Raw genomic sequence first — 12,275 nt, 5'->3', positions numbered from 1 at the left:
AGCCAGAGGTCCTTTGGAGTGGTGCCTAGTGACTATCTACAGTTGCGCTGGGGTTTGTAGTGAATACTTTTTTTCATAACACATTAAAGTCCTCACCTTAAAAGGTACATAAAGTGCAGAGTATCAAAATCCTGAGCCACTTTTTTTTAGTGTGGTGCAATAGCAGATAATATTCTGTCTGACACTTCTGAATTAGACATGTTCAGTTAAAAAAAAGAGTCATACATAAATGGTAGAATAACGCTGTTTTACCAAAATAGAGTCAGAACACATCATCAAATACATTAAGAAATGCATTTTGATCATTAGACAAATTACTGTCATTACTGTCAACAACGATGTGACATCATTTACTTTAAGAATTCTGACAGTTGTTCTTTTTGCTTGTGTGCCATTATTACTGGCAGACGAGCCTAGACCATACTTAGAGGGAGATGGAGAACCTTCTAGCGCCAAGTTCAAATGGGTTTATGCAACTTTTTAGCTGTTAATTATTTTCACTTAAAATCTATTTAAAAATATATATAACTTTACAAACATGTGAAGAACCATCTAAAGATCTATTATATGTGACTCATTTCTGACTAAAATGTCAGATAGAACCTTATAGTCCCAAGGCCTCTATTTGTAGTTGAACAAGGCATTGCGTGTATAGATTTATTTTACTTGCATAGAGACTTGACTTGCAAAACTTATGACTCGACTCGACTCGCTCTCTGAATGCACGACTTGGACTTGACTCGAACCGTTCTACTTGGGACTCAACTAAAGACTTGGACCTTGTGAGTTGAGACCTGCTTGTGACTCAAATAATATTGACTTGGTACCACCTCTAGAATAAATACACAGTGAATAACGAATAAAAATAAAGAGTAATAATAACATGCCTATACACTGTATATGTGAAGCTTGTGTTGGGTGTAACAAAAGGCATAACAAGTCAAACACCCTCAGGCCTACACGCCACAAAATCCACAGATTGTTCCCTTTCTTTAGTCCCTTGTTTAACTAGTTATGAAGCAGGTGAATTCCTGTTGTGTTTTCAAGGAGGGATGTCCATGCTGGCTGCCCTTGCTTCTTTGCTAGCAGGCCTGGCCTTTGTTGCCCTGGTTACCACAAGCTTCCTCATCTTTAAACAACAAGGTGAGCGACATTATAAGGCATACCATACTGGTTCATCGCTTGTTGTCCCCCCTGATCTTTAAAGAACCAATCTGGGGTATTTACAGAATGGCTTTCATAATCTGTATTTAAACAACACATTATAGATCAAAGTGACAGTTATGGAGAAAGGTTATTGCATGTAATTACATGTTTATGTACTTTATACTTTTATGTACAATTCTACATGTGACTTTGGATCTTTGATGGTAACATTATTGTGCTGTATAAAAGTAATTGTGTACATACAACCTCCCCCATGACAACATGTACCTTTTAGAATGTATTGACACCCCTTGACTTATTCCACGTTTTGTTGTGGTACAGCCTGAATTCAGGTTTAATTCATCTGCACACAATACCCCATAATAACAAAGTGAAAACATGTTTTTAGAAATTGTTGCAAATGTATTGAAAATTAAATACAGGTCCTCCGGGGTGGGGCAGTGGTTGAATGGTTTAAGGCACTTTATTGCAGTGCTAGCTGTGCCACTAGAGATCCTGGTTCGAGTCCAGGCTCTGTCGCAGCCGGCCATGACTGGGAGACCCATGGGGCACAATTGGCCCAGCATTGTCCGGGTTTGGCCGGCAGGGATGTCCTTGTACCATCGCGCTCTAGCAACTCCTGTGGTGAGCCAGGCGCATGCACGCTGACACGGTCTCCAGGTGAACAGTGACACATTGGTGTGGCTGGCTTCTGGGTTAAGCGGAAGAAGCAGTGCGGCTTTGTTGGGTTGTGTTTCGCATGGCTCTCGACCTTCGCCTCTCAACCAGCAATGAGACCAGACTGTAACTACCAATTGGATACCATGAAATTGGGGAGAATTATTAAAAATATTTTTTAAAAGACAATGAAATACAGAAATATCTCATTTACATAAGTATTCACACCCCTGAGTCAATACTTTGTAGAAGCACCTTTGGCAGCGATTACAGCTGTGAGTCTTTCTGGGTAAGGGTAGCCTAGTGGTTAGAGTGTTGGACTAGTAACTGAAAGGTTGCAAGTTCAAATCCCCGAGCTGACAAGGTTCAAATCTGTCGTTCTGCCCCTGAACAGGCAGTTAACCCACTGTTCCTAGGCCGTCATTGAAAATAAGAACTTGTTCTTAACTGACTTGCCTAGTCAAATAAAGGTATAAAATAAAAGTCTCTAAGAGCTTTAAACACCTGGATTGTACAATATTTTCACATTGTTCTTTTTAAAATTATTCAAGCTCTGTCAAGTTGATTGTTGATCATTGCTATACAGCCATTTTCAAGTCTTGCCATATATGTTAAAGTCAATTTTTAAGTCAAACCTGTAATTTGGCCACTCAGGAACATTCAATGTCGTCAACAGAAGTGAGTGCTACAGGGCGGTAGTCATTGTGGCATGAAGCCTTTGAGTTCTTGTGGACAAGAATGATGGTGGTCATCTTAAAACATGACGGGATTACAGCCTGGGACAAGGAGAGGTAGCCATGACCATAAATATGCATGCCAGCTGTTCTGTGCTCTTTTGAATACCTTGGGACCCGGCGGCCTTGCGGGTGTTGTCCTGATTAAAGACCTTTTTCTCGCCAGCCTCGGAGAGTGAGATCACCAAATCCTCTGGGTTGGTGACGACCCTCACACCTGGCACAATGTTGTTTTTGTCAAAGCTTATTGTTATCACAGAGTGAGTCCATGCAACTTACTATGTAACTGGTTAAGCAAATGTTTACTCCTGAACTCATTTACCCATGGGGTATGGGGTATTGTGTGTAGGCCAGTGACAAAAAATCTAAATTTTATGAATTTTAAATTCAGGATTTAACACAACCAAATGCAAAAAAAAAAAGTCAAGGTATGTTAATTCTTTCTGAAGGCACTGTAGCTGGATTACAGCAGAGCCAGTAGATAATGAGTCTTGTTTCTCCAGCTCTCTTTAGATCCCAACGTTTCAGGACACCCTGGAGGTAAGAATGTTTTCTGTCAGGACCCGGTTACGAACCCGGGTCTCCGGAGTGAGAAACAGTCACTTTACCAACTGAGCCACGAATAGTCGGCAGAACCCAGAAGATGAGGCAGACACAGCAGTACTTGAGACGGTGTATTTAATGAAGTAAAAAGTGAAGTTCTTCAGGAAAACATGTAAATCCACAACCTTTTATTTTTTATTTTTATTTATTTCACCTTTATTTAACCAGGTAGGCTAGTTGAGAACAGGTTCTCATTTGCAACTGCGACCTCAAAAGGAATTCCACAAGAACAAAGGTAATCCTCCAAGACAAAAAAGGTAAATCCACAAGGTGGAAGATATAGCACAAAAAGCCTCAAAAGATACTCAAAAACAAACAAACAAGAATAAAAAACTGAATTCCACAAGAGAGTCCACCGGGATCAACAAGAGTTCACAGAGTACTAGGGCTGGGTGCTAACATACAAACACAGAGCAAAGAACTGAGGAAAACAAAGGGTTTAAATACAATCAGGGGAAACGAGGCACAGGTGCAAATAATAATGGGGATCAAGGGAAAACAAAAGGTCAAAAGGCACAATGGGGGCATCTAGTGACCAAAAACCGGAACAACCCTGGCCAAATCCTGACAGTTTTCACTTCAGTCTCATTCTCCCCATCGGTTTCTCGGTTAACAGTAATATGGAACGATTAATAGAAGATGAAATATTAACAGATGGGTTTGTTGCTTCCTCAACCACACCCTGTAAACATTAACATGACTGGACACAGCCTCTATAATAGTTTCCTTATGTTTTGATGCTACTGGCCTCTGTGTGTTTATCTTACTGGTGTGGGTGTGTCTGTATGTCTTAAACGGGTAGTTCCCTTTTTGTCAGAAGTGTGATTCCTGGGGCCGCGGGTAGTAAACATGATCAGAGTATGGTGTCATCACCTATGTAATGCAAGGCCTCATCCTGACAGTGAATGATTGGGATTCCACGCTTCCTAGACATTCCTACATTAGAAAGATGCTGTTCAAACATGATAAGCAACATAGTGAGCAGCTGTTTTGGTAAATCTTGATTGTGTCCCAGTTGTACGTCTATGTCACTTATGCCATTAGCACACGAGTGATGTGTATGTTCATGCACTATCTGCATTGCACAATAGAAATAGAGATCATGGGAATGGCCAAATTGACCACTATAGCAGAACAGTAATGCAAAAGTAGACAGAACCAACAGTGAGAGAATGATGGACACTTGAACCCTACACTGCTGTAGTGCTGAGTGGTTATAACTGTCTCCTACCACAGGAGGTTGCTGGTACCTTAATTGGAGAGAACAGGCTTGTGTTAATGACTGGAGTGGAATAGTATCAAAAACATCAAACATATGGTTTCCAGGTGTTTGATTCCATTTACTCCGTTCCGGCCATTATTATGAGCTGTCCTCCCCTCAGCAGCCTCCTGTGTCTCCTACCACCTGTTGGGTGCATGGGTTTGTGTTCACATCTTCTTACTGTTGTCTCATCTCTCATATCTCACATTTCCCATTTTGGCATAGTGACTGTTGCGTGACTGAGGTAAACACCAGTAGTTAACTGTGTTTATATGTCTACGGTATGTTTTACGTCTTGATAAAATGTGTGTTTGTGTGCGTTTCTTTTTCCTCCCGGCAGGTGTCCTTGGCTCCATCGTCCACTATCCTCAGAACGTCACAGAAACACCTTGTCCAGGAAAAGGCTATCAGGTTCTCTAAAACCCAAAGCTCCTTTCCCAATATACTTCTGATGTCAACTGGTCACTACACAGCAGTGTGGTCACACCCTTTCACCTGTCTTTGTGCTTGTCTCCTGGTCTGTTGCCAGTTTGTCTTGTCAAGCCTACGAGCGTGGTATTCCTAGTCTCTTTTTTCTAGCCCTCCCGGTTCCGACCTGTTCTGCCTGCCCTGACACTGAGCCCGCCTGCCTGACCATTCAGCTTTACCTGACCTCGAGCCCGCCTACCCCCCTGTACCTTTCGGACTCTGACTTGGTTAATGCACTTCCTCGACCTGCCTATTGCCTGCACATTGTATTTTAATAAATATCAGAGGCTCGAACCATCTGCCTCCTGTGTCTGCATCTGGGAAGCCCTCTGTCGTTATAGGTCTGGTGACCAAAATACCTTGGTTGCGTTCGCATTTCCTGTCTTCCCACTCAACATGTATGTTCACTCCTCCTTGATATGGTGGAAACTGCAAATACACATTTTGGGGTATGGGCATTGTAATTCAACAATATATGTTCCCTAGTCCGTCCAACTCTCTGGTCCCTGTTTCTCCCTGGTCCTTCTACCAAATAGGGCTATCTTCTGTATACCACCCCTTCCTTGTCACAACACAACTGATTGGCTGAAACGCATTAAGAAAGAAAGAAATTCCACATATTAACTTATGACAAGGCACACCTGTTAATTGAAATGCATTCCAGGTGACTACCTCATGAAGCTGGTTGAGAGAATGCCAAGAGTGCACCAAGCTGTCATCAAGGCAAAAACTTTGAAGAATCAAAAAAATATAATATATACTTGTTTAACACCTTTTTGGTTACAACATGATTCTATATGTGTTATTTCGTAGTTTTGATGTCTTCACTATTATTCTACAATGTAGAACATAGTAAAAATAAAGAAAAACCCTTGAAAGAGTAGGTGTGACAACTTTTGACTGGTACTGTACATCACAGAAGACTGAAATATAACAATTGCGCAGGTCTAAGGCACTGCATCTCAGTGCAAGAGGCGTCACTATAGTACCTGGTTCGAATCCAGGCTGTATCACATCAGGCCACTAGAGGGCAATTGGGTCATTAGACTGCAGGAAAGGCTACCTGTTTATTACTTTTCTACTGGTTCTAAAATATACAGAAGTCATCTTTCATTGCAAAAATCTAGATTCTGAATTTACCACAGTGATCTAAGGATTTTCATACGCTCCGATGAACTCAAAAGGTCAATTTGGTTAGGGTTCCAAAACAATAAAAGAAAACAACATGATTTGATAACCCACCCTTGATTATTTTCACAATCTGAAGTACATGAAAGAGCTCAGTAGGGTAAGCCTACTTGAAATGCTGGCTGGAGCAATTTCTAGAGGCATTCTACATATCATCGCTTGAATGCTTTTCCTGAAATACAATGGATTTTTTTAAAACAATGGCCATTTTTTAAACAGTGGAAGAAATTGCCAGAGCCTTATTGTTTGCATTGTTCCTCACCGTCATGTCAACAAGCTTTGTAGGTTGGCCAGCTTTGTGAAAACAGTGTAACTTCAATGGGTGAGAGAGGTGAGGGTAAATATTTTCAACAAAAATAGAAATGCAACATGCATTGGTGGTCCCATGTTTCATGAGTTAAAATAAAAGATCCCAGAAATTTTCCAAAATGCTAAAAAAGCTTGTTTCTCTAAAACGTTGTACACAAATGTATTTACATCCCTGTTAGTGAGCATTTCTAATTTGCCAAGATAATCTATCCACCTGACAGGTGTGACATATCAAGAAGCTGATTAAACAGCATGACAATTACACAGGTGTACCTTGTGCTGGGGACAATAAAAAGCCACTCTAAAATGTGAAGTTGTGTCACACAAGACAATGCAAGATTGTCTCAAATTTTGAGGGAGTGTGCAATTACCATGCTGACTGCAGGAATGTCCACCAGAGCTGTTGCCAAATTAATGTTAATTTCTCTACCATAAGCCACAAGGTCGTTTTAGACAATTTGGCAGTACGTCCAACCGACCTCACAACTGCAGACAAAGTGTAACCATGCGGGATCGTCTGAGACCAACTACCGGGACATCTGATGAAACTGTGGGTTTGTACAACCAAATAATTTCTGCACAAACTGTCAGAAACTAGTATCAGGGAAGCTAATCTGTGTGCTCATCGTCCTCACCAGGGTCTTGACCTGACTGCGTCATAACTGACTTCAGTGGGCAAACGCTCACCTTCGATGGCCACTGGCACGCTGGAGAAGTGTGCTCTTCCCAGATTAATCCCATTTTCAACAGATGGCGTTGTGTGGACGAACGGTTTGCTGATGTCAATGTTGTGAACAGAGTGCCCCATGGTGGGGTTATAGTATGGGCAGGCATAAGCTATGGACAATGAACACAATTTCATTTTAATCGATGGCAATTTGAATGCATGCATGGCCCATGTCGCAAGGATCTGTACACAATAACTGGAATCTGACAATGGCCTGCATACTCACCAGAAATGTAACCCATTGAGCACGTTTGGGATGCTCTTTATTTACGCATACGACCACGTGTTCCAGTTCCCGCCAATATCCAGCAATTTCACACAGCCATTGAGGAGGAGTGGGAAAACATTCCACAGGCCACAATAGCCTGATCAACTCTATGAGAAGGAGATGTGTCGTCACTGCATGAGGCAAATGGTGGTTACACCAGATGCTGAATGGTTATATGATCCACGCCCTTACCTGTTATTTTTTTAAGGTATCTTTGACAAACAGATGCACATCTGTATTCACAGTCATGTGGAATCCATAGATTAGGGCCTAATGCATTTCAATTGACTGATTTCCTTATATGAACTGTAGCTCAGTAAAATCTTTGAAATTGTTGCATGTTGTGTTGTTCGTCATTGGTCCCGCTTCTTTGTGCTGACGTGGAACCAGTAATTACCAACTGCGTGTATCGCCGGGAACAAATAAATGATTGCACAAGAATGAAAGTACCATATTAAAAGAAAAACAAGCCTAGATTTGTTATTTATACGTTTAAATCGTGTTTTATTAATATTTGAAACATGATATCTATTTGATCACACAGTACATTTAACAATTTGTGTTTGAGAGCTTGCTTTCTGGTTGTTACGTCATTGATTCCACCCGGACTGTTTTACTGGCTGGACAGTTACAGCCAGCTAGTTAGCGTAGCTGCTACAGAAACAAAATCCCGGACCCTGTAGCAAACACAACTTCTCATGTAACTTTACACATCTCTTATACCGTTGAAATTGTATACATTTAGCTCAAAGGGAAGAGTTTGTGGTCAAGATGGGAGTGCCGAAATTCTATCGATGGATTTCAGAGCGATACCCTTGCCTGAGTGAAGTTGTCAAGGAACATCAGGTATGATATCGATATTCTACTTTGCTTATTAATAACGTTACTGTTGCAGCTAGCTATCAAGCGAAATATAGCAGGCCTATAACGGGTTCATATCCACGTATTGCTGTTTCCACTCTGCTGCACTCGCTACTGATATGATTATTATGGTAATACATAACCCAACATTTTATTGTAAATATAAACATAGCTATAGCTAGTTAGCCAACCAATATTTACCAACCAATTTCGTGTTTGACTCCATTTACATTTAAGTCATTTAGCAGACGCTCTTATCCAGAGCGACATTTCCCTCTAGGTACTTATTTAGCCTGCCAGTTTATGTTACTACTACCAGCTCCGTTTAGATTATCATAACAATAAGTCTACCGTGTGTGAAAAAAACCTATGTTAGCTAGCTACACTTTACGTTTGTCAAGTAGCTAAATAGAAACATTTTCTGAATAACACATTGCAGTCGTCGACCTGATGTAACACTGTCGAGATCACTGCCAGGTCCCAAATGTATCGCCATCAGTGGTGGGAAAAGTACGCATTATATTAATAGTTGCGTGAATTGGACCATATTGATGTCCTGCCTGAGCGTTCAATTAATGTAACGAGTACTTTTGGGTGTCTGGAAAATGTTGTCAAAAATATAAATAGTAAAGTACACATACCCAAAAATAGTACCGAAGTAGCACTTTAAAGTATTTGTATCTAAGTAATTTACATTACTGATTGGTAGGTATGCAATATGCATTGGGGAGTGGAATGTTGACCCCAGGCCACAGAATGACTCTGTGACCCTCTGCCCTGAGTCGTGCTGTGGTTTAGCTACAAGCGTGTTAACTCTGCATGTTAATGTTTCCTAAATAATAATGCACTTCTTCCAACTGTTTCCAGTTAATCCCACTAGATAGTTTTTATCCTCAACTGATAAATACACTTCCACCATTATTCAAGGCTTGATGCTATTATCCACTTGCTATAGGTTAATAGACATACTACTCCAACATCCACCTTTCCCCCCTCTTCTCCAGATTCCGGAGTTTGACAACCTCTACCTGGATATGAATGGCATCATCCACCAGTGCTCCCACCCCAATGACGAGGACGTCCACTTCCGTATCTCGGAGGAGAAGATCTTTGCAGACATCTTCCACTATCTGGAGGTGCTGTTCAGGATCATCAAGCCCAGGAAGGTGTTCTTCATGGCCGTGGATGGGGTGGCTCCTCGGGCCAAGATGAACCAGCAGAGAGGCAGGAGATTCAGGTAATGATCATGATTATAATAAATTCATTTGAACTTTATGTGCTGTATCTGTGACAGAGTGGCATAGTGATAGATCACACATCTTCATTAACATGTTTCTTGTAAAGGTCGGCCAAAGAAGCAGAGGACAAGATAAAGAAGGCCCTAGAGAAAGGAGAGGTCCTACCCTCTGAGGCCCGCTTTGACTCGAACTGCATCACACCTGGTATGTAGCCTACTACACAATCCATCCACTTCTCCACCTATCTATCTGTCAGCTCATACCTTCATCCAAATCCTAGGTTTTAGGATGTAGGTGTCATGAATGAAGGTGTTTGTATTCATTAGGGCACACCATAGCAAAATGTTCTCCAACAGAGAAGGAAATTAAGCTTTTCTTATTATTAAGTTCCGGTAGTCCCTCCCAGTTTTGGTCTGTTTTCTTCCGTTTGGTGCCTAATGAATACGACCCATCATATCTCTCCTGTAGGGACGGACTTCATGGCCAGGTTACAGGAGCAGCTCAAGTACTTTGTCAACAGTAAACTGTCCACAGACAATGCCTGGAAAGGAGTTAACGTCTACCTTTCTGGACACGAGGTGAGGGCTGGGGGCTTTGTGTGCATGCATGTCTGTCAGTGTGTGTTTCTGTTGCACATTTCCCAGATTTCCCCACAAATGTTTCATAGTGTGCGTGCGACTTCTGTTTTACTCGGTGACTGACTGTAACTAGGGCTGTGGCGGACATGACATTTTGTCAGCTGGTTATTGTCATGCAAAAGACTGCCGGTTTCACTGTAATTTACCGTTAATTAACAAACACATTTAGCATCTCTAGGCCTCCACACATACAAGCTGCTGATGCATGCCTTTGAAAACATCAACATTTTAAAAAGTCTAATAAATCAATTGAATGTACATCATCACAGTAAATCCATTATTTTAGGCAGGTGTAAAAAAAACACTATAACATGAAGGAAATGTATTTCAGAAGAATATAATATTAGTTGGCCTGCTGTATGTTATCTGACTATGTGCCATGCCATAGGATGTAGGCTTGTTCATCTAGCAAACAAGATATGCTTACAAGTCCCATGCCATTATATGATTTTATAGTAAGAAGATTAATTAATAGATATTGAATAAAATAGAAAGCATATTTTTCCATGTAATTGCATATGAAGTGCGCATATGAAGTGGCTATGTTGAGCATAAACGTGATAATTTGAAACAGACCCCTTTCCTTTTTCCACATTTTGTTATGTTACAGCCATATTCCAAAATGAATTAAATGTTTTCCCTCATCAATCTACACACATACCCCATAATGGCAAAGTGAAAACAGTTTTTTAGAAATGTTAGCACATTTTTAGAAAGAAATACATTATTTACATAAGTATTCAGGCCCTTTGCTATGAGACTCGACATTGAGCTCAGGTGCATCCTGTTTCCATCGATCATCCTTGAGATGCCTCTACAACTTGGTGTCCACCTGTGGTAAATTTAATTGATTGGACATGATTTGGAAAGGCACACCTCTCTATATAAGGTCCTGCAGTTGACAGTGCATGTCAGAGCAAAAATCAAGCCATGAGATTCAAGGAATTCAAATCAAAATCAAATGTATTTATATAGCCCTTCTTACTTCAGCTGATATCTCAAAGTGCTGTACAGAAACCCAGCCTAAAACCCCAAACAGCAAGCAATGCAGGTGTAGAAGCACGGTGGCTAGCACGCTCCCTAGAAAGGCCAAAACCTAGGAAGAAACCGAGAGCGGAACCAAGCAATGAGGGGTGGCCAGTCCTCTTCTGGCTGTGCCGGGTGGAGATTATAACAGAACATGGCCAAGATGTTCAAATGTTCATAGATGACCAGCATGGTCAAATAATAATAATCCTAGTAGTTGTCGAGGGTGCAACAGGTCAGCACCTCAGAGAACGCAGTGGCCAGGTCAGTCCCAAAGAATGCAGTGGCCTCCATCATTCTTAAATAGAATCATTTTTAGAACCACCAAGACACTTCCAAGAGCTGGCCAAACTGAGCAATCGGGGGAGAAGGGCCTTGGTCAGGGAGGTGACCAAGAACCCGATGGTCACTGACATAGCTCCAGAGTTCCTTGGAGATGGGAGAACCTTCCTGAAGGACCATCATCTCTGCAGCACTCCAGAAATCAGGCCTTTATGGTAGAGTGGCCAGACGGAAGCCACTCCTCTGTAAAAGGCACATTACGTCACGTCTGGAGGAAACCTGGCACCATCCCTATGGTAAAGCACGGTGGTCGCAGCATCATGCTGTGGGGTTGTTTTTCAGCGGCAGGAACTGGAAGACTAGTCAGGGTCGAGGGAAAGATGAACAGAGCAAAGTACAGAGCGATCCTTGATGAAAACCTGCTCCAGCGCTCTCAGGACCTCAGACTGGGGCGAAGGTTCACCTTCCATCAGGACAACGACCCTAAGCACACAGCCAAGACGACGCAGGAATGGCTTTGGGACAAGCCTCTGAATGTCCTTGAGTGGCTCAGCCAGAGCCCGGACATGAACCCGATCAAACATATACAGTGCCACTGACACGGCCCGCAACCAAAACATGCGGACTCTCCTTCACTGCAGCCGATGTGAGGAAAACATTTAAACGTGTTAACCCTCGCAAGGCTGCAGGCCCAGACGGCATCCCCAGCCGCGCCCTCAGAGCATGCGCAGACCAGCTGGCTGGTGTGTTTACGGACATATTCCATCAATCCCTATCCCAGTCTGCTGTTCCCACATGCTTCAAGAGGGCCACCATTGTTCCTGTTCCCAAAAAAGCTAAGGTAACTG

General features: G+C 42.0%; 1 protein-coding gene across 5 annotated transcripts in view; it reads left to right on the top strand.

Moving 5' to 3' along the window:
- Positions 1–7,823: 7,823 nt before the first annotated feature.
- Positions 7,824–12,275, top strand: part of xrn1 (5'-3' exoribonuclease 1) — a 69,831-nt gene continuing 65,379 nt past the window's right edge. For 3 of the 5 annotated variants that reach the window (XM_052463567.1, XM_052463569.1, XM_052463566.1), the window contains exons 1-4: positions 7,825–8,228; positions 9,248–9,480; positions 9,588–9,685; positions 9,950–10,059. In XM_052463567.1, the coding sequence (XP_052319527.1) occupies positions 8,154–8,228; positions 9,248–9,480; positions 9,588–9,685; positions 9,950–10,059 (516 nt within the window). In that variant the 5' untranslated portion in view covers positions 7,825–8,153. Of the gene's footprint in view, positions 8,229–9,247; positions 9,481–9,587; positions 9,686–9,949; positions 10,060–12,275 lie in introns of all 5 variants that reach the window. The other 2 variants (XM_052463568.1, XM_052463570.1) reach the window with 1 other exon arrangement.

Source organism: Oncorhynchus keta, chromosome 15 (assembly GCF_023373465.1).
Source record: "Oncorhynchus keta strain PuntledgeMale-10-30-2019 chromosome 15, Oket_V2, whole genome shotgun sequence".
NCBI lineage: Eukaryota > Metazoa > Chordata > Actinopteri > Salmoniformes > Salmonidae > Oncorhynchus > Oncorhynchus keta.
Note: the sequence above shows the minus strand (reverse complement) of the source record. Positions and strands in the feature narration are given on the sequence as shown.